Source organism: Sebastes fasciatus, chromosome 13 (genome assembly GCF_043250625.1).
Source record: "Sebastes fasciatus isolate fSebFas1 chromosome 13, fSebFas1.pri, whole genome shotgun sequence".
Taxonomy (NCBI): Eukaryota; Metazoa; Chordata; class Actinopteri; order Perciformes; family Sebastidae; genus Sebastes; species Sebastes fasciatus.
In genome coordinates this window covers 2431878-2455185 of record NC_133807.1, presented here as the reverse complement: position 1 = coordinate 2455185, position 23308 = coordinate 2431878, and the positions used below count along the sequence as shown (strand labels likewise).

At 42.7% G+C, this 23308-nt stretch overlaps 1 protein-coding gene across 38 annotated transcripts in view; it reads left to right on the top strand.

Annotated features, from left to right (window-relative positions):
• nfixb (nuclear factor I/Xb) overlaps positions 1–23308 on the top strand; it is a 202959-nt gene that overhangs the window by 93536 nt on the left and 86115 nt on the right. The window contains exon 3 of one of the 38 annotated variants that reach the window (XM_074657294.1): positions 6499–7520. The exons of the other annotated variants lie outside the window; for them this stretch is intronic. Within the exon in view, the coding sequence (XP_074513395.1) occupies positions 6499–6518 (20 nt within the window). The 3' untranslated portion in view covers positions 6519–7520. Of the gene's footprint in view, positions 1–6498; positions 7521–23308 lie in introns of those variants that run through there. 38 annotated transcript variants of the gene reach the window in all.

The following is a 23308-nucleotide window of genomic DNA, read 5'->3' as shown; positions in this document are numbered from 1 at the left end:
CGGCGGCGGCGTCACAAACTTTCTCATTTTACAGCTAAACCGTGCACTACAAGATGATTCTGAAAACATCTGAGGAGAGAAATAGACATTAACGTAACAGAATATTGATTCATATTTGATCAGCGCTGCCTAGTTTGACCGTTTGGTCAGAGTTCACGAGTGATTGACAGCTGGCTCTCATAGATGGCAGCTGGACAGCAGACCTCAGATCAGCTCTTACTGCTTGTTTTCCTCCGGTCTGTGAAATCTTGCAGATGCTGTTAGGAGCACCGGAGGACACAGAGGAACATGATTTTTTTCAGGTTACCTGTTTCATGTACTACTGTCACGATATAGTGACCATTTTATAAAAAATAACTTTTTTTGATCATATTTTCTCCAATCTCGCCTACTGCAGCTTTAACCTCTTAAACCCCTCTGACCTGCCACTGGGTTAGTCGTTACAAACTCAACCCATGCAGCCAAACTTTGACTCCAAAGTCAGAGAACTTTATTTAAATCTCTTGTTAAGGTCCCACATTTTCCAAAGATACCAGATGTGTCCTGCTAAACTGTGGAGAAAAACAAGTATATTTAAAGAAAACTCTTCAACAGGTGCTGAGCCAAAGGGAAGTTATCATGGCAGAAAATAGAGTCGGCACACTGCTTTTATTATTCACTGTTATTCCCTGTGATCTTCATCAGGCTCTCAACAGCAATAACAAATGTAAAAGTGACAGCAATCTGCAGCTGGTGACCACCGTCATCGATCAACGGTGTCAACAACTGGAATGCAAAACGATTGTCAGACAGAACCCTAAAGAGAAAGTGAATAATCATTTTTTGTAATTATTATTTTATTATTTGGAGCTTTTCTTTCCCTTTAACAATATTTTCAAATTTTTCCTTTCTTTTTTTTCTTTTCTTACTCAATTTCTATTTTGTTATTTTTTATTTATATATATTTTCATTTTTGGGAGAGGGTTTGCATTCCAGTTATTAAGACTTGTGAATGATGATCACTTTATTGTTTTCTGAAGACTCATATATGGCATATATTTCTGAGATATGTATACATAATATAATGTTAGTTTGTGCTGTTTTGTGTCTGAAGATCTGACTTGGGGGTGTTGCAATAGACCGGTATTGGCAATAACCATGATATTTAAACATTTCAATATTGATATCATGTTAATAATACACATGATAATATTGTGTAAAAAATGCAGCGCCTTTTAAATCACGCTTTTGCACATATATGGGTACAGACTCCCACTACGCTGTAATTCAACACAATATACAAAGGTAAAGATGAATTTGACTGATTTTATATAGATATCATGATAAAATTGTTATTGTGAATTCTTTTGGCCACGATAAACGTGTCGTGAAAATCTGAAATTGTGACAGCCCTAATCTGATGAATGAAAATATTGCTTAAGAAATCTAGGATAGCTTTTACTTGATGCCATGTTTGTAGCCATAAAATAAACACAAGTGTATTTCACTTGGTGATCATCGTGTAGCTTCAATAAGAGCTAGAACAAGCAGGTAAAGTGTTGAATAAGAGGATTTTTTCCAAAAGCTAAATGGTAAAGCTACTTAAAGAGAAAGAAAAGGTGAAAACTAGGAGTTGAAAGTAGGGACGCACCGATCCAACTTTTTCAGTCCCGATAGCGATACCTGGGCTTTGAGTATCGGCCGATACCGAGTACCGATCTGATACCAGTGTCTCATTAAGCTGTTTGCCTCACTGTGTGGAAGTGACTGGGATTATTCGTTTATGTGTAAGGCATCATCAGGCTTGACTTAAACACTGCTTTCCTAACTTTGTAAATCAAAATGTGACCAATAAATACATAGCTATACGTTTATTTAATTGTTATTTATTAAGTAATAAATCATACACCAACAACTTGGCAAAAAAAATCTTCTAAATTAACAGGAATTATAATTCAGGTATACATTTTTTTAATGCAGCAACAAATTGGTAAACAGCAATTCAAATTCCAGTATGTAATGTACATAGTATATAAACAAAGAATATAATTTAATAAATCAGCCCCATTGCCGATCCGGTATCGGTTAGGGGTGTAACGACACGTTTTTACAACGATATGATACGTATCAATTTTGATGGTTTACGATACGATTCAAGGACGATATTTGGCTCATCTAGAGCGATACGATACGATACGATACGATACGATACGATACGATACGATACGATACGATACGATACGATTCAATGACTTGAAATCGATACAGCAACTTTTTTTTGCCAAAAATTCAATCAGTGTGATTGTGTAATAAATATCTGCTACTGGACAGAGCAGGTCAGGATTCCTCAAAGTTTTTCTTGTAAGGAAATCAGGGATAAAATAATTATGGATATAAACAAGTAAACAACGATTAATGGCATACATACAGCTTTTATTTGAAAATAATAAAAAGTGCAACTTCAGGACCTGAGGTCCTGTGCACGGGGGAAGCACCTGTGGTTTACGCCGCCCTCGTCCAGTGGATAGATAACATCTAGTCATGTAATGCCCCCAAAGTGAAAATCTGCTGACCGGCTCCTCTGCACCGCAGCGCCGGCAGCTCATGCAGAACGGTGCCCGTCTCCCTCCACGCCGATACCGGGTGGTAGAGCGAGGAGTCCAGGCAAAGGGACGCCGTTTGTCTGCATGCACGCTTGCGCTGCAGAGCCATCTCTGCAGAGCCGGCAGAGCTGGCAAGCTGGCGCATGTCGATGACGTTATACACAGGGAGAGTGAACCGGAGTATGGTTTAACATTTCTTTACTAATAAAAGTGCTAAAAAATACATCCATGTAACGTTTGTGGTGCCTAAATACAAGGTGCAAATTCTTCGATACAATCGATTATTTACCTTGAAAATCGATTTTAGATCGATATACGTCTCCCGTTAAGGAGTTAAGGACAACTTGCAGTGTACCTATCGATGTAATTGGATCGTAGGAATATAAATCGATACATCGATGTAGTAGATGAATCATTACACCCCCAGTATCTGTGCGTCTCTCGTTGAAAGGATGAAAGATATAATGTGTCTGTGTGTGTGTTTGCGTCGTCTATGGGATGCCTCCGTCCAACCACTGTGAGGACGTCTGTACGGAGCAGCAACTTGTCCACAGGGACTAAAGGCAACGTGAGGCTCTGGACTCGTGGTTAGCATAATCACAGAAGCAGAAACAAACAGAGTGCTTGTTTTGTGACTACGTTATGTGCGTCTCTGTGACAGCGATGACAGCTGAGACTTGCGCTCCCCGCTCTCTCTTTCTCTCTCTCTGTGGTGGGGGGCAGGGTGCATTTGAAGTGGCTTCTGGGAGGCCCTGGAGCGTGCCGAAAGGTCAGAGGTTACAACAACTGGGCCTCCCTGGACCTCCCCACACCCCCTTACCCCCTTAAACACCCACATCCACGCCTCCGCCCCCTCCTGTTTTCATGTCAGGGCCACAGATCACTTCCAGATCCCCCTGACACATTAGGCAGGACAAAAACAACTCCTGTTATCCTGCACTCACTGCTGACAACTTAACATTTGAATGTTGTGTGTCAACCCCCCCCCCCCCCCCCCCTCCTACCAACACCATCCTCGCTGTATCTTTATTAAGTTACAGATGCCTCTTGAAAATACCCCCTCCCTTCCTCTTCTTCAAAGACACACGTGTCATTGTACACACACATATCTCATGAATAGGCCATTGTGTGTTTGTTTCTCAGGGTGTAACCCACGAGTGTTTAACATAATACATTGTATTGCATTCTGTTTCCGTGTCTATGTGTGTGTGTGTGTTGTACATGCGGGCACGTGCGCTGCTCCTCAGGAGGATGTTTTGTGTTTTGTTCTCCTCCTCGCTTACAGAAGAATCTGTCGTTCGCTCAGCCAGGTGTGAAATTGCACTGTCATCCGCTTCACCTTTCAGAGAGGGGGGGGGGGGGGGGGGAGTGACTTGGATCCTTTGGAACATTCTTTCTCTCTTTTATTCTGTCACCCCTCGACTCTCTTTTCCTCTCCTCTTCTGGAGATCTGTATCTGTGTTTGGCTCAGCAGTGTTCACCGTATCACCCACCACCACCACCACCCCTCTCCCCTCTCCCCTCTCCCCTCCCTCTCAGCTTAACATCTGTTTCTGGTGAGGGCCAGAAAAGGGGTGGGGGGGTAATGTCGAACTCTTAAAATTAATTAGCGCATTACCAAATGCTTGAGTTAGAAGAGGCCTCGCCGGACCCCCGTTAACTCACCCCACTCCGCTGCTCCTTGCTCCTCCCCGCTCCACCAAGTCCACATCTCCCCGAGTCCCAGGGGGCCGGTTTATCACCCAGGACCAATTAGAGTAGGAAGTGGGGTTGCTGACCCTCTGTCAGGCCTCATCAGCTCCCGTGTCACCTGACAGGGGCCATGCCACCACAAGGAGGGATATAGAGCGCGAGGGGAGGGGGGGAGTTATCGACATCATGAAGGAGCTGAGACCACACCAAGCCACTCTGTGTACCTGTGGAAAACGGGGGATTGTTCATCTATTCATTTCACCTACTTGTTTCATCTTCTTCCTTGCTGAGCCTTTCCAAGCTAGCACAGTAGGGATATCAGGGAAATGTCTCCAGTCTATTTCAAATACGGATAATGTCGTCATACTCAACCAATTACCTGCCAGCATTTTCCCTCTAGAAAAAACAAACAAAAAATCAAAGAGTCTCCGGTAGGGCTGTCAGTCGATTCAAATATTTATTCGCGATGAATCACATGATTGTCCATAGTTAATCGCACATTTTTTTATTTGTTCAAAATATACCGTAGAGGGAAAAGTATTTAATACTCTTATCAGCATGGGCTAATATGCTGCTTTATGCAAATGTATGTATATATTTATTATTGGAAATCAATTAACAACACAAAACAATGACAGATATTGTCCAGAAACCCTCACAGGTACTGCATTTAGCATAAAACAATATGCTCCAATCATAACATGGCAAACTGCAGCCCAACAGGCAACAACAATGTCAACCTCATCATGGTGCTAGAGTCACGGGATCTCCATAGTCTTTAGGATTCACCCTCTGGGGACCATGACCTTCTGTACAAAATGTCTTGGCGATCAATCCAGTAGATGAGATTTTTCAGTCGGGACAAGGCGACAACCTCCGGTTCTGAAAAGTGAAGCCAATGAGGAAGTGCCTTAAACCTGCATTCTTTCTAACAGCCAGCAGGGGGCGACTCCTCTGGTTGCTAAAAGAAGTCTGATTGTATAGAAGTCTATGGTAAAAATGAACCTACTTCTCTCTTGATTTATTCCCTCAGTAAACATTGTAAACATGAGTTTATGGTCTCAATCGCTAGTTTCAAGTCTTCTTCAATACAGCATGATGTTCATTTAGTAAATGATGGTCCCATTTAGAGTCAGATAGACCATAAAGCAGGGGATGCTTTAGGGCGGGGCTACCTTGTGATTGACAGGTCACTACCACGGTGTGGTCCCGTCTGGGAGTAGTTTGTGCTGGCAATGGCCAGAAACCAATATTCCGAAGGCCAAAATGCCCAACCTGAGGCTTTCTAACCGTAGTCCATAAGCCAATGGGTGACGTCACGGTGACTAAGTCCACTTCTTATATACAGTCTAATGTCGGGACTAAAGTGGTGGACCAACAGTCACGCAGCTAGCTTGGCTATTGGGATTGACGGGTCGCTTCCACAGCGTTTTCCGGTCTGGAAGTTGTCCTTGTTTTCGCCTTATAGAACTTTAACCCTTTCACAGTGTGTTTTCAGTTACTGTCTTAGTTCAGCGTTTGGTTGTACTTAGCTCCGCCCTCTCGCGCCACTTCTGGTTGCAAAAAAAACGAGATTGCGACGGCCAAAAACCAAAATGGTGACGGCCAAAATGACGAACTCGAGGCTTCAAAACCGTAGACCACAAGCCAATGGGTGACGTCACGGTGACTACATCCACTTCTTATATAGTCTACGGTCGGGACTAAAGTGGTGAACTGACAGTCACGCCGCTAGCTTGGCTAGCTTCCACCCCTCCATACTGCCTCCTCCTTTAGAGAAGCATCTTCATGCCGTGGCTTCACATCACCTTTAGCCCGTATCCTAGAAGCATTACCCTAACAAGAAAGCCCTTGTCATATGACACTCCATCACACTTCCTTACACCGCACAAACTGATGCATTCTTGTCATGTGTTACATCTTCGCCGGTCTGCTGCTGCTATGGACAACAGCATGTTTTAATATTTACCTGAACCAACCCTTGTTTCAACCATCAGAGCACAACATATGTTTGCACTATAAATGTTTTTCCGTATTGGTTCCACGCAGGGAAGAAAGACTTTATTGTACTTGTATGGTGACCTTTGATCAACCATGTCACCAGCCACTGCCACAATTGACCCCTATTAGACCAGCAAAGTGAAGGTTTTATTGATACTAATGAAAGTCTTTTTCTTCCTCCCTCCATGTTTGTGCTGCCGCCCTGCTGCTGTCTCAACTAAAGGTAAGATACCGTGGTACTGATGTGTGTTTGAACAAGTGTTTCCAAAACTCATTTCACATGCCCGTCTCCACCTGAACCATATGTCCTCTCCCATATCTTCTTCAATTTACTCATTCTTAAAAACACACACACACACACACACACACACAAAATCAACTTTCAGCCTTATTCTTCGCTCTCCCTTCTACAATTTTCTCGCCACATTTCAAGATCACTGTACAGAGACAGACACACGGTGTGGGCACTGCTTACGGTTCAGCACAGTATCGCTAGGAGTTAGGTTTATATTGGATTATTCTGCACATTAACATTACAATTTTTGAAATATTTCAAAACCTACGTTGTTTGCTAGCTAGTCCTCTTTTTCACTTTGTTACCTTTGTCGGCACATTGCTACCTTTCTTTGCATGCTGCTGCTGCGGACGATGAGCGGAACAGTGTGAAACTGCTGACAGGACAGTGGACCATGTTGCCCGCATGCTTGTGTGTGTTTCCTTGTGGGAGTGCATGACACAAATAAAACGTGGACCCACGACTAAAAGCATTGCTCTGCAGTGCTACCAGTAGCCAAAAAACTCCACACAGTACCTTTAACCACAGCTTATTGACCATAACCACGATGTTTCCCTAACCATTCTTTGCCATGTGCAGATATTGTAGTTAGAGTTGCAACGATTAGTCGACTAATTGATTAGTTGTTTGGCAGAAAAATAATCACCACTAGTTTAATGTAATGTAGAAACTGCTGTTTTCAGCCTCTCAAATATGGAGGTTTCCCGCTTTTCTCAGTTTAATATCATATTAAACGGAATATCTTTGGGTTTTGGACTGACGAAACAAGACATTTAAACTAGGGCTGCCAATCGATTCAAATATTTAATCGTGATTGATCGCATGATTGTTCATAGTTGATCGCGATTAATCACAAATTAATAACACATTTTTTTTTATCTGTTCAAAATGTACCTTAAAGGGAGATTTGTCAAGTAATTAATACTTTTGTCAACATGGGAGTGGACAAATATGCTGCTTTATGCAAGCGTATGTATCATGCGTCATCAGTTACACTGCGCATGTGTTACTGTATACCCAGAGGTCTTAATACTCTGGCTGATCGTAATGCTTAAAATAAGTTCCTGAATCCGGACCATGATCCGAATTGCCACCAATATTTTCATTGTTCATTGTGCCCCCCCCCCCCCCCCCCCCACCCCCAAAAAAAATGTCATTCAAATCCATCACGGACTTTTGGAGTAATCCTCCAAACGGGAAAACCAACGTCCAACATAACCTCCTTCCTAGGCCTTCGGCCTTGGCGGAGGTAATTACTGGCGTTAAAACCAATTTGCGTTATTATCGTGTTAACTTTGACTGCCCTAAAAATATCTATTAATTGTAGTAATGGTCTTCAACATTAACACTGAATGTTGAAAAATGTCAACACAATCCAAAGTTTTGCGGTACATGCTCTAAGCCAAATGCTTGAAATGTAAATGCAATGAAAATCAATAAATAAGCTCCACACGTCCTGATGCAATTTTAATTAGACATATTTTGGAACCGTGTTACAATTACTGTGAGCTAACTTTTTAAATTGTGAATGGTTCTTCATCATTTTGGAATGAAGCCCTCCTATTGTCCCGTATTCTGTAATAATGGATACAACACAGAAGAGTGTTTGAATCTCCCACTCCTCCTCTCCTTCTGTCAAGTCTCGACTACAACACCTTAATTTGTTCCCAGACTCCATTTTTTGTCACCCCCCTCCCCCCCCCCCCCCCCAACCCTCCCAATCATCCGTCTCTCCGCCTCCTCCTCTTCATCCTCCACCTTTCCCCTCTCTCGCATCCAAATTCTCCACTTTTTCTCTCCCCCACCACCTCCGTCTCCCGTTACTCCAACTCCTCCTCCGTTATCTCACCCCATCTCCCCTCTCAAGCTTCTTTTCTCCTCCCTCTCAACCCCTCCTCTTCCTCCCAGCCCAGTTCTGCGTTGCGCCTGTTTACCTCCATCGTTCCACCAGATGGTTCGTGTTAAAACTCTACGTTTGACAGCTCGGATGATTTTTTTTTTCCTCCCTGATATTATTTTAACATCGGGGGGATTGCTCAGACCTGGAGGAACACAGAAGAAGGACAAGCAGGGGGTAAAAGGAAATTAAAGTATAAAAAAACCCTCATGTATTAAAAGCAATTATTCCGTCAAGTGAAGGGCAGCAGTCATCACAGGGCCCGTTTTGGTTTGGTTCCCTGTGTTACTTTCTTTTTCTTTTTTTTTTAAATAAATAAAGGCACATATAATGTAATATTGATTTAAATCACATCTGTTAGGGTGATTTCATCCACCCCCTCTCCCTCTGCTCCATGTCTTTTGGAAGAGAGAAGGGGCCCGGGCTGCCAGAAATAATTGCTTGTTTGCTGGTATTTACTTGAAATCTGTCAAAGACTGAGAGAGAAAGCGAGTAAGTGCAAGAGTTAGTGAGAGAGACGGAGGGAAAGAGGGACCACTCGGGGCCCTACACAGATCATTATCTGCTGCTTGTCTTCCTGCTGCTGAGGGGGGAGTGTGTGCATATGTGTGTCTCGCTTTCTAGGACCATCACACACAACCAGGACATTTAAATACTTTCTTTCTTTTTGTGTCTTAGTGAATTTTAAGGTGGCAAAAAAATGTCAGGCGGACATAAAGTAACCCACAAAAACCATCCAGTTCCATCTGCTGATGAAGACCTTGAGATGAGGTTGAAAGCTCCAAATAAGCTAGTAAGGGGACCTTGACCTTGTCATGCATCAAAAACACTTTCAAACTAATTCCAACAAAGAGAGGCGTCTACCATTAAAGGCAATACGAACCAAAGCTGCCAGGAGGATTTGATTTGACATGGTTTGTATTGACTTTACTGGAAGATAGCGTTCTCTCTCATAATAATAATAATAATTCTATTTTTTGTTACTTAACCTGCCCTAGGCTATTTTTTTTCTCACTTTTTAAAAATAATATTTTGACATTTTGCTTAGTTGCTCACTTGCTGAAAGTCATATCTAGGGTTGTATCCAATGTCATTTTTGACATTCAAAGCTTCAATTGAGGTCTTTCGAATGAAGCTTCAAATGTCTGTCATCATATTTGATGGCATCATCACCTTAAAAGAACTTAAATGAAGTGATTCATGGGATTAAATGGGTTAAGGCCTACACACACAGGCAGGGCAGATAATGTCATGTTGTCATGGATACTTTCACACAGAATGACGTTATTACGTGACCGAAAAGCAACATACTTTTTTTTGGAACAAGGTAGATTTTTCGGAGCTGTTGCACCACAAATAAAGACATCAACCGATCACTTTGTGCGGAACAGGTTGAGATGCAGCTATATTTATGAAACAACAACATAGAGGCTCCGTAATCCAAACTAAGACGTATTACTCCTTTCAACCTCGACAAAGGCAGCACAGACCAGATCCACTCCTATCATTCTTACCTTTCACAATAAAAGCCCAAGACATATAATATTCGCAGGCAAGTATTTTGCATTTTCATGTTGTTTAATCGCCACGCCCCCGGTGTGTAAATGCCTTTAGTCTTTCTATTTTTTATTAAATACATTTTCTTTAATGAATATAACTCATCTGTTTTGTCAACATACTGTAAATACATGAAGGTGCAGACTGAGCGCTGCGGCGCTCGCTGTGTGTTTGAGAGAGAGAGAGGCAGAGAAGGTGGAAGGTGGATCATTGCACACAATGTTTCTGAGTAAGTTATTAATAACTTACTCAGAAACAGTGCTTTGTCACCCGTCCAACCAAACCCGTGATATTTTCAAGTAAGCTTACCCGAAACCCGCCTGACCTGTGAGCCGTGGGTCGACCCGCACATCTCTACCACGTAGCCATCACTGCAATCTACTTCTACAAATAGTATAATACTAATATTATTAGTTCAGCCGGATTTTTATTTGCAACTGTGCAGGAATACTGGGTTTAAACACAATGAATAGACGTGCAAAAAAAAAAAGCTGCGCAAAATTCTCATGTTGGTTTAGTATCTGAATATCAACGTTATGAATGAAGCTCTGGGATATTCAGTACAGCTCTCGTCATATCTGTGGGTCAAGTATGTAGCTAGAGCCACGAGTCAAATAGGCTACATGTAGCTCAGCATGAAGGCTGGAAACAGGGAGAAACAGCTAGCCTGGCTCTGTCCAAAAGACCCCTATCTCATTTCTATTCATATTATTGATCTATTTCTTAACGGAACTCGGCGTAAAAAACATGACATGTAATTTTTACATTTCGACTTGTATATGAATTAAAAAAAAAGATGCAACAAGTGAATTAGTGAGCTTTAAAGGTGTTGGTAGGCCGATAGTTGAACAAAGCAAGTAAACAAATAGGTGTGTTTCCAAAACTTAGAAATATTTATTTTTATTCTCAACATTCTTCCCGCCTGTGCGACTGAAACGTCCGAGTTTGGGTGAGATGGCTATCCAGGACCAAACGTCTGCCGCATGGCCTGGCACACATGCTAGTGTGTGTGTGTGTGTGTAGTCTGTGGGCGACCTGAATGTGGAAAGCCTCCTTATTGCAGTGTTTAATCTTGTGCCATAGCAGTTTGGTTTCCAGTGTTGCTGGCCGTCTCCTGAGCAGCATTAGCCTGATTACAGCGCTGCTTATTTGGTGGGGAGGCCTCAGTCTGCAGGTCTGCCTGACATTCTGGCCTCTGCCAACGCGCCGTTCCCACTGTCTCCCTCCTCCTCCTCCTCCTCGTCTCCTCCCCTCGTCCTGCTCCCTTTCCCTCCTTCGCTCGCTTTCGCTCCCTCCCCAAAGAACCACAAACAATAAACCCTCTGTTACATTTAACCTCCTCACGTGTTTCCCTTTCTCCCTCTTTCCCTCCCTCCATCCCTCCCTAGTTCAGTCTCTCGCTCACTTGTTGCTTTTTTTCTCCCTCCCTCTCATAACATTAGAGCAGTTGGGGTTGTGCCTTCGGTCTGTTACTCATCTCTCTTGGGTGTTTTGGGACTTGTTTGTGGGCTTGGAGCATACAGTAGAACAAAGACAACACACACACACACACACTCGGTCAGGCCACCGCTAACTCTCCCACTCCAAGCCAATGACAGCGGTGATTAGTATCTCATAACAGCTTAGATTGTGTGGAAAGTGTGTGTGTTTGTGTGTGCACGTGTTAGCTGGTACAATACCCTGACAGTAGCATTACCACTCATCATAGCTCGGCAGCAGCAGCAGCTGCAGCTGCAGCGGTGGTGGGACGGCAAACAGATTTGGCGTAATCTTCCCCTAATGAGATTGGTCCCTCATTCCTACGTCTTTATGGGAGCAGCAAGCTGGCAGACGAGCAGGCTGACACTCGGTCGTAGTGATGGTTCTCCCGTACAGAGCTGCAGAGTGGAGCTGATGTCTGCTAGTCAGTAAGTGAGAGGCAGGTTGTAATGGGGATGTCACCATACCAGACATTTAGTAGCTGATACCAACAACAGTGAGAGTCCACCATTCTCCATACCAATTTGGTACCATAGTAAAAAAAAGACAAGTAAAACAATAAATCCTATGTACTTCAACATCTCCCTCAAACAACTGGATTTATTTAATTTTCTCACCAAAAACTACATTTTACAAGATTACATTTGAACACGGGCTGTCAATCCATTCAAATAGTTCATCGCTATTAATCGGAAATTAATCACACAGTTTTTGTATCTGTTCAAAATGAACCTTAAAGGGAGATTTGTCAAGTATTTAATACTCTTATCAACATGAGAGTGGGCAATTATGCTTGTTTTTTGCAAATGTATGCATACAGTATATTTATTATTGGAAATCAACTAACAACACAAAACAATGTGAAATTTAGCGTAAGTTTCAAGCGTTACTTAACCCCCTTTGCAACAAGTTAGCATGACATGGTTGGTACCGATGGATTCCTGATGGTTTTCTAGTTTCATATGATGCCAGTATCTAGCTGTAAAACTGAGACCGCTACAACCTTCCAAAGATTGATTGCGTTAATGCGTTGAAGAAATTAGTTTGAGTTTTGGAGTTAAAACAACTTTGTGTTAATGCGTTAACTTTGACATCCCTAACAATATTAGAATTTACCTTCGCCCCTTAATTTTTACTGAATAGAGCCTGAACTCCTCATGATGTAAATCAATAGCACCTCCCGTGTTGAAATCAGCAGGATGAGAGCTAGCTAACGTTAGCTGTTAGCAGCCGTTAAGCAGCACAGTCCTGCACAGAGCTAACAGCTAACGTTCCTGCCGATTTCAACATGGATTTGTTGTTCATAATGTAACAGTATCAGGTAAAAATATGGTGCATCCCCTGGATGTGTCGACAGTGAGTTTCAGTGTCCCAAACACATATCATGTGTCCCTGGGACGGAACGCTTATTCTATTAATAATATTTGTATTGTTCAACACAGGCCATTTCAGTAGAATGTGACAACAGATTAGAAATCATTTAGTTTTACTTTTTACGTCACTTTTTAGGCGGGCGTTTTACTGGCGTCTGGTAGTCGCTTTCAGTCCAAAATGGTGAAAGTGTAGCTCTGCTGCTGGGCGCTGATGTTTCAATGGAACTAACAATTGACTTTCACTTCTTGGCAATATTTGTTCTTTGTCTGCAGTAGCCTACTGTAGAAAAATTAGTACTGTTGCGTTTTCAGAATTTTGGCATCGACTTGGTACTAAAGTATCCCTAAATTACAATGCAGGGAAGAGGCTGTCGATTTAGAAGGCAGGACGTTTGTTAAACAAACAGTATGTTAGGTGGGCAGTAAGTTAGTGGAATGGGTCGAATAGAGAGGCAGGCAGGTACTGTAGGATGGTGGGCAGACGGACACCGACTCACAGGATGTGGACAGCACACAGGACGGGCCTTTATCTGATGGCCTTCGCTGGCCAATTAGATTAGAGCGCAGCACAGCAAATAACAGTTAATACTCCGGATTAACATCATCGCCGGTTCCTCAGACCACTAAACCAATCCGCTTTTTCCATTTTGGTGAAAAAGATCCAAGACTGTTTTTCCATAACAGCTAATTAGATCGTGAGCGTGTGGATAAGAACGGGTCATTTTCTTTAAGTCTGGTTTCCGAAGCATCAGTGAAGGTCACATTCTGGAGAGACTTCACCCACGATGCACTCTGAGCAGACAAAACCAACCTCAGGTGTGGTTGCCTCTCTACCTGTGATCACCCCCCGTTGTTGTATGGGGCCACCTGCTGGTCCTAGACTGATTTACTTTGCTTTACCCTGACATGTATTTAGATTTAAATTGTTATGGAACAACATTGTAACATATTGAAGTCTGGGCGATCACGCTATCCTCTCCGGGTTTCACTGTATTTTTGCCATCTCTCGCTCTGTTTTTCTTTCTCTTCCTTTGCTCTTTCTGTAACAGGAACACACACAGCAGTCATAATAGCAGGTTAGAGTGCAGGGCCGACCACTGGACACTGTTTGTACAGAATGCTAGCATATGTCAAACCTGGCTTATTGAACTTAGACCGCAGCCTGAAACAGCCCACTGCTCAGTACTCCGAGTCGCTCCGGGCCCACAGGAGAAACACACACACACACACACACACACACACACACACTTATGCATGCACAGACATATACAGTGTGTGTATATGCATACATACATATGCAAAGATACACACACACTGAGAGGGGTTACTCGGTACGTTCTCAAAAAAAAAAAGCATTACCTCACTTGAGCATTAGGAGGCTACAGGCGGAATGAAAAGCAGACAGAGAGAGGGAGGAGGGAGGAGGGGTGGAGGAAGACAAAATGTCACATGACAGAGTTTCTGTGACACATATTCATTTTCATGTAAGCTGATAGGCCCGCCGATGCTCAGCTTTCATCTGGTGTACACTAATGACCCTAGCAAACGTACTTAACACACGTTGTTACACATTATCACACAGGTTGCCTTTTAGTGTGCATGTGTTTGACACAGACAGAGTGTGTGGGGGTTATTCAAGGCTCGCTGGTTGAGCGGTGTTGGGCAGCATTACTTAGTAATGTGCTTACTTTTTCCCAGTAATAAGTAGTGTAAAGGATTACAATTTGTTGCATTAATTATACATTGCAGTTGCTAAATGCCAGTCGCAGTCTGTTACTTCTACATGTGGGGGTCAGCTTGTTGGCTGTCATAGGGGGAGTTTGATGGAAGGTCTTTGGCTCGGTGCAGGGGCAGGAGGTGTGGGGAGGCAGCAGTGCCAGAGATAGCATCTTTTTTTAATTTCATGCATTCTTCTTCCCTGTCAAAACCAAGCCTCCAGGAAGAGCGCCGGGCTTTTAGGGCAATTTGTTATAGTGGCCAAACCGTTGAATCACAACTTCCGTGTCTGTCACGTGATGCCAGACTTTTCCCCATATGCTTGCACTGTGAAAGAGACTTCTATGAATCAACGGATTATTTTCTTTTTAGTTAAATCAACTTCTCAGTACGGACCCTTGAATAGCCCTTATTTAAACCATTAGGTAGTACAAGTTGTAAAATGCACTATCAGCTGAATCAAGAGTTATTTTCAAGGGCTGCCCCGTCTTAAAGGTCCCATATTATAAAAAAGTGAGATTTTCATGTTTTTTTATTATAAAGTAGGCTTAAGTTCTTTATAAATACTGTGAAAGTATCGAAACACTCAATCCACAGGGAAATACACACAGCCCGTATTCAGAAACTCTGCATTTTAAACAAGCTGTCAGCATTTCTGTCCATTTGTGATGTCACGAATCTACAATATTTAGACCCTTTACACAGATTTAAACATAAACATTCTAAATGTGTCCCAGTTTATTCCTGGTTGCAGTGTATGTGAATGTCACCAGCAGACAGGAAGTACACATGGACCCAAGCTGTTGCCTAGCAACGCAATCAGGCCGACAGTACGAGGAAAATAAAGGGTTTTTGAACATTACAGCATGTAAACATGTTCTAGTAGAAACACAAAATACAAGTATGAATCTGAAAATGAACACGATATGGGACCTTTAAGGCTGGCCCACACTAAAAGATTAAAGATCAAATCTTAATAGATGTGTAAAATGTGAGAGACCTCACACATGATGAGATGTTATGTTCAATTTAACAGTTTTGTTCTTATAGTGTGTGGAGAGCAACGATTTGGCCCAAACAGCACACCACACACTAACAGATTCACGCATAAACAACAAGAGTTACGTCTAAAAAAATGGAAATCTGGCAAAATCTGTCGCGATCAAACGTGAATTTAGTGTAAACAAACATGGCGGACGACGGGAAGGAAGAATTAGCGATGTTAGGTTTTACACTAGTTTGTACTGAAAATTTACAAAGAAAAATAATATATGAAGTCATGGAGACTTGTTCAATAAAAACTTGTGTTGTTACCACAAATCATTAAGTTGGTCCTCCATTTCTGAGGTCCGTCTTACTGCTACTTTATACTTTGCGTTTTGCAATAGCCCATGCATTAGCCGTGGCCGCCATGACGGCGGTGGTTGTCCTTCCTTCTTCAGTCAACTTGGTTCCCAATTGTCTGTCGTTCTTTCCCACCTGACTGCATCATCGGCTGTCTTCGGGGTTCCCCACACACAACGGGATATCCCATCGTAAATATTGAACATGTTTATTATTTACGATTTGAAATCGGTGCAGCCGGGATGGACTTCTGAGCCGATCGGGGGATGTAAAAACACTCTTAAACATACCTCACACCACAGGAACATCTGGAAAGATCATCTTTAGATCCATCAAAACATAGGGGCTTAGCTGACGATTGTCAGGAGGGGGGGAATCGGGCCCAAAATCAGCTTGATTCTCATGTAGTGTGTACTCGGCATTAGTCCATTAGTCGACTAATCGGTCATTTTGGTCTTAGTCTACTAAGATTTCTTTATTCAATTAGTCGTTTTTAATGCTTTTCCATACTGATTGACTTATTTCCAAGAAACCTATGAGCACACCTCTGGTAATACCAGATTTAAAGTAGCTTTTGTATGATTCTTTGAGGACAGATCTTTTACGTAAATCAACTAATCACTTAGTCAACAAAATCGCACGAGTGTTGGTCGACTAAGAATTTCATTGTTTGCGGACAGCCCTATTATTTTCCTTCGTTCATGTGAGTGAAAGCGAGCGGTTTGAAGGCGGGGTTAAAGGAAATGCTAGTGCGCTAGCTCTATGGGTCCATGGATGGGGAAGATCTGGGTCATTTTAAACTGAGCTGAGGAGCGGGCTACAGAGGACCACCAGATTTTTTTCTTTATTAAGCTTTTAAGTCTTAAATATAATTACTTTTTGAATGTGTAATTCCATTGTTCAAGTAACTTTCCCTTCACTGGTTATAAGCAGCTGTAATATACTCTCAGGCCTTGGCCCAGGCTCTATTAGAAACAGTGTTCAGGCTCCACACAGCACGTGAACCAGTTCTCTGAGTGCATCATAATTATATTTAGTGTTTTCCATGTTTACGGTCTTTGAATGAGGTCCAGTGGTGTTTTTATCACATCAATGTGGAACTTCTTGTTCCTTCTCAGCCAAAATGTACGAGAAGAAAACACCACGTTATCCACTGAGGGAGGATGAAGCCCACATGATCGTCTTGTTAAAGCACTTTAGGGACACCTCCAGTACTATACAGCGTCTATAAGGACCTTATATGATCCTTAAGGGATACTCAGAGCCCCACTGTGGGTGAAATTAGCCCCAGATAATCATCTCCTTCTGGGCTACAGCCACTCCCAGCACCAGGCCGGTTTTACACCCCATTTACCAAGAAAAGAGGGGACGACTTGCCTCAGTGACCCCTTTGCTCCCAATCTATATAGCTGGTGGAATGGATGACGAGAGGATCTTTCCCTCCAGTATTTATTCAGATTTACACCAAAAGTGAAGCCTGGGAGTGTAGATGGGAGTATGGATGTCACTATACTAGAAATTTAGTGGTCGATACCAATATCTGTGAGATTCCCAGATTCTCGATACCAACTTGATACCTAAGTAAAAAACAAAAGTAAAAAAAAATCAATCCCATGTACTTCAACATCCACTCCTTTATTAGCGTTTGCATTCTGGTTTTTGTTCGGAAGTTCAACAGGTCCTAATTCTCTCTAGGGCTGCCCCCTCTTAATCCATTAGTTGACTAATCTGTCTTTTAGGTCTCAGTCTACTAAGATTTCTTTTGTCGATTAGTCATTTTTTTATGCTTTTTCATGCTGAATGACTCATTTCCAAGAAACCTCTGAGCACATCTCTGGTAAACAGCAGATTTAAAGTGGTGCTTTCATGTGATTCTTTGTGTAGAAACTCAGTTTTACAAGATCTGTCCATTAAATCAACTAATTGATTAGTCGACATAATCGCATGAGTGTTAGTCGACTTAGAATGTCTTTTGTCGAGGACAGCCCTAATTCTCTCTCTAATATCTATGTCTTCATCCTGCCGACCCCTCTTGGAATCGGCAGGATGAGAGCTAGTTAACGTTAGCTGTTAGCAGCGGGCTAGTCCTGCACGGCGCTAACAGCTAACGTTAACTAGCTCTCGTCCTGTCCATTTCAACACAGGTTTGACGGTACATGGTTCCTGTAGTACTGTTAAAAAATGAGTACCGTCACGTTTTCAGAATTTTAGCATGGACTTGGTACCGAAGTATCGCTTCTCGTGACACCTCTTTGATGGGAGAGAACGCAGCTGGAGTTGACCGGTAATGTCTATCCGATTAACAGCAGGTCCGCTGCAGCCTTAAAACAAAACGGAGCGTCATCGGATCATCGGATGATAGATCGCAAGGACCCTCGCGTCCCCTCCCCCGGCTCACTTTTCTCTATTCTGTCTGCTTCCCTTTCTCCTCTATCTACCCCCCCACCATCTCCCACACTCCCCTGCTCCTCTCTACCCGTCGTCATTGTGTCTTAAATCTCTCTTTCCGCCTGATTTTGCTTGAAAGGTGATAGAGGAGGTTCTCGCTATAGATGAAAAGAGGCTTTCTATAGATGAAAGGAGCTGTGTAGAATCAACACATTAGACAACCTTGCTGCTACACTCCCCCTTAAAGTAACAGAATGATGCAACACACTCACACACATATGTACCATAAAGAGAGACGGAGAGAGAGAGCACTATGCATTAAGAGATCTGGCCCGTGGGAGGAGAGAGGTACGACAAGTAAGGAGATGAATAGTGTTAATGCCTGTTAAACCACATATGTTGAAATCAGATGGGAATAAGCCGAGTTCTCTCTCCTCCCTCCGAGCCTAATGTGAAATATATCTTCCCTTACATTCAGTCGAGAACTGTGTTTTTAACACTGATTTGTAGGTGTATAGTCGCGACGATAACAGAAAGATCTGCGCAAACAAGTCCGAGTCCACGTCGACCACAAGAGCAGCGAGCGTGCATACCGTACATGCACACATGCAAACACACACACACACACACACACACACACATCTCGCTGTGGTGTCTTGAGCCTGTGTGGCCCCGGCAGCGCTGGGATGTGGAGTGAAGCAGGAAATGTGTGAGCCATGAAGGCATGTGTTTATGCTGGCTGCAGTCGCCCATCACCAGCCAGAGGGAAAACAGACACCAGCACCGCTTCATTTGCTCTCCATCGCTCTCCTCCTCGTCCTCCTCCAAAACCTCAACGTGATCTTTTCTCACCTCTGCCTCTCCCAACATTTCTTCTCTCGCGCTGCGTTCCTCTTTATTTCACTCTCATTGTGTTTCTTTATGTTTCCCCCTCTGAAAAGTAAGCTGCAACTCGCATGTATATAAGAGAAGATAATTACGGTATAGTAACACAAAGCCAGTCGACGTTAGCCACGAGAAAAAACACTTCCAGAAACAAATATTTCAAAAAAAGTGACCCCAGTTGGGGCTAATAAAGATAAGGTGTTTAGATAATGACACTTAAATAAAAGAATGAATACGTTTAAAGACAAATAGTGAAGCAGCGTTAATAAAAAGAAAATGTAATAACCCTAAATAAATACAGGCAGACTTGCAGAACTTGGCTGCGCGTCTTGCTGTGGCTGGCCGGAGCCCTGAATCAACAGTTTGCTCTCATCAAGGCAATTTTTCCTCAAGGTTTGGACAACACAGCTTTTTGGACAATAAAACGTCCCGTCACACAGTTGAATGGCTTTCAGTATTTCTCTGTTTGTTAGACAGCTACAGTACATTAGCTTAATCATTGCCTGATGTTTCCTCTGCTCTTATGAGTGTGTGTGTGCAGAGCAGTGACCCGGCAGCAGTGTTAGATTGGGATCTGCTCTCTGGTAACGGTAGGTGTTGGAGCATGCTGGAGATTGAAGAGAATTCACATTCAATAACTGTCTCTACGTCATGAAAACAAAACACTTGATTGATTTAAGAATGATGCCTTAATCTGAACGTGTTTGGAGTTTAAATAAGATATCAATTTAACAAAAATAAAATGTATGAATAAAATCAACGTCGTTGATATTCTGCTCATCTTGTTAATATGCAGGGAGGTTTGAGAGGGTTTTTTGTTTATGATTTTATTGGCACGTTTTGGCATGGCAACGTGTACAGTTAAGTACTTACTTCGACAGCTGTATCCGGGTCTTTATGCTGGTTGCTGTCCAGGGAATGATGCGACACGAACACGTGGAATTCGCATCCCTGGCGTGTTCGCGGGAGTTGAAATATTTCAACTCAAGCGAGAAATTTGCGTGACACTGTGTCCTGAAAGTCTATCAGCGTTTATCACATTCTCCTCCTGTCTTCATTGACGTCCTGACGTTGTTCAATCAGAGATGGAGGAAAAAAATATTGTAGCCGTCTGTGGTCACCCAGAGCTACGATAGGGCCTCATATTACTCAAATTACTATAATATTATAGTATATTATACTATACTATAATTATTATCAATATGTACAGAGACCGGGCCAAATATATGTTTATTAACCACAGACTGTCTATGGTATACATAACAATGATTTATGCCTAGCCTGGCACCGATCGATCCCAACTCCAAACAGAAAACAAGACATTTAAAACTTGTTTGCTTGTCGTCATGGTAACAGACCCGACAAAGCATGAATTCAGACTTCTTACAAATCTGCATCATCATGTTGTTATTTCAGCGTCCTTTCAATCCGTTTACAATAACTGCTGCCGTATTTATGCCTAAATGACGTTATGTTGAGTGTTGATGGAGCAGCTATAATGTTAGTATAGCCTGGCAGTAGAGAGAGATGACAGGAAACGAGGGAGAGATGGATGCAACAACGGTCGGTCCCTGGCCGGGATCGAACCAGGGACTTTGTGGTTCAAAATATCAAATAAACAATAATGAATCAATGCCCTTATCTAAACATATGAAATGAACCACACGTCATCCTGTTGAGAAATGCTCTGTTCCAAGGCTGTGCTTTTAGTGCATTGACTTTATTACAAATGTCAATGGGATTTTGAATGAGCTTATCTTCCTTCTGGAACAGAACCAGGAAGCTCCAGTTTGACTTCTCTCTATTTGGCAGTTTTAGGGACGTCGACCACGGCAACGATCACATCTCACAAATGCTATATTCATCAGGCTGAAACGAGCCATTTATGACAAGTTAAGAGAATCCGACTTGGAACACTCGTACGAGGACTCGTCACAGAAAGAAGCATATAGCAGACTGTAGTGTGGTATACGAGGTGAGAGGAGGAGTGATGCAGTGACGACGATAGGGATATTAATGAGTTCTGGAGGAGACAGGAAGTTAACTCAGAGTTGAACTCCGTCTCTTCTATCTCTCCCTCTCTTGCACACACCATTCTTCTGGCTATAAAAAGCACCCTTTGCTCTGTTAGTCTGGGGCCTGCGAGAGAACGCAACAATAACATAGGAAAAAAAGGAAAGTACAAAAAAGAGCTAGAGGCGAGGGAATGAGGTTATTCTGTTTTTATTCCGCCTTTTTAATGAAACAAGTGTGCAAGCTGGCAGTACAAAGCACTCTGGATCTGTTGGGGTTGGGGGATGGGAAAGGGGGCATAAAAGCCTTGTTAGAAGTGCAAGACGTTAACTGAGAAGTTTGATGGTCTCCTTAGTAGAAAGGAGGACTGTCGACATGCTGCACAATTACTCTTTGACGAATCCCGAAAGTCTCTTTCGGTCTCGGAACAATCTGCCAATTTGGATCAACTCTGTTTTTTTGCCTCTTTGGGATATTACAGTTAGAAAATGTGCTTTTAAAAAACGTACAGTACAGAAAAACAAAGACGGCCTCTAATCCTGCACCTACCTTTCTGCCCCCCCCCACCCCTCTGTTTGATATCATCATTCATGGCAAGCTGCTGATAGTGATGGAAAATTGGTCAACACAGCAATACAGATAGAGATACGGGATCATCGGCGGCTGTGCGGGTCAGCTCGAGAGTCCAACCACGGTCAATGTCAGTGGGATCTGCGAGGCTAAGTCCCCGTGAGCGTGTGGATCCCGGTGATTGAGTGATTGAGCGCTTAGTGTTTGAGCCTGCCGACAGCCCAAACAAGTTAATCCCCACCCCCACCATCACTAACCCCCCCACCACCACCACATCCCCTCACTAACTCCAGATCTACAGCAGAGGGAGAGGACATTTAGTGGACAGGGCTTTAGCGGGGCTAGTCCAAAAAAAAAGCTCCTTAATGATTTAATCAGCGGAGATATTCATTTGCTGTAATACGAGGGCGCCCGCTCAGCTCTGTACACTCTGTACAGGGCCAGCGAGGCCAGGCTGATGTGAACGGGAGAATTTGTGATTATGGAGCTGGATTAAAAGACGAGGGTTGTGCTTTTTTTGATTGGGGACAGAATCTGAGCCGTAGGTCAAGCGAGCTTGTTGGGAATTGGATGATCCTTTATGGAAAGAGGAGATCCACTTAGAGTCGCAGGCATGCAACCTAAAATATTACTGTGGCTTTTTTTCCACACTATCCAGATTGTGGCCTCAGTAGGCCGGATATGAGATCTCAATAGTTTTTGGCGGGCGTTTTGCCTTTATTTGAATGCAGTCAGTAGAGCGTAGGGGTGGGGACAACAATCCATTCACCTATGTATCGACATTCTTTTTCTTTTTTTACAAGTTTGAAATGTTTTTTAATGCCAGAATCTATACATGTGCTTCATCTGAGTCTATGTGGAGGTAGAAGGAAATTAAAAGGAGGTAGAAGGAGAGCTAGAGACTACCTTGGAGAAGTTAGAGGAAGTCGGTTTTCAAAATAAGGTGCTAACTTACTACGTACTGTGGAGACAGACGCTCTTAGTTTCATTTTCCTCTGCTGCATTTCATTCATTACACCGAACATGCATCAGTAAATATATGCAGCAGTAAATACTGTATCATCGATTCAGTGAGACAAACTCTAACCTTTATTTTTTTTCTACGGTTTATTTTTTCTAAGGGTTATTTCTTTCCAGCGTATTTGGTTAGATGAAATCGGCGTCGGTGGACTAATTTGCCTAATCTTCGCAGGTCTTTAGACCACGGTGGAAATGCAGTTCCAGGAACTAAAAGTAGTAACCCGGCTTAATACTCCTTTCAACCTTGACAAAGGCAGAACAGATCAAATCCACTCCCTTTGTTCTTACCTTTCACAATAAAAGCCCTAGACATATAATATTTGCAAGCCAGTATTTTGCATTTTCGTGTTGTTTATTCGCACGACCCCGGTCTGTAAATGCCTTTACTGTACCTACTTACCTAACGAATTGCAAATTGCACAGAGAGACCCTTTGGACTTGGTCAAAACCAGAGACCAAGTCCAAGAGAAAACCCCCTCCGTGTCTGAGACAAGAC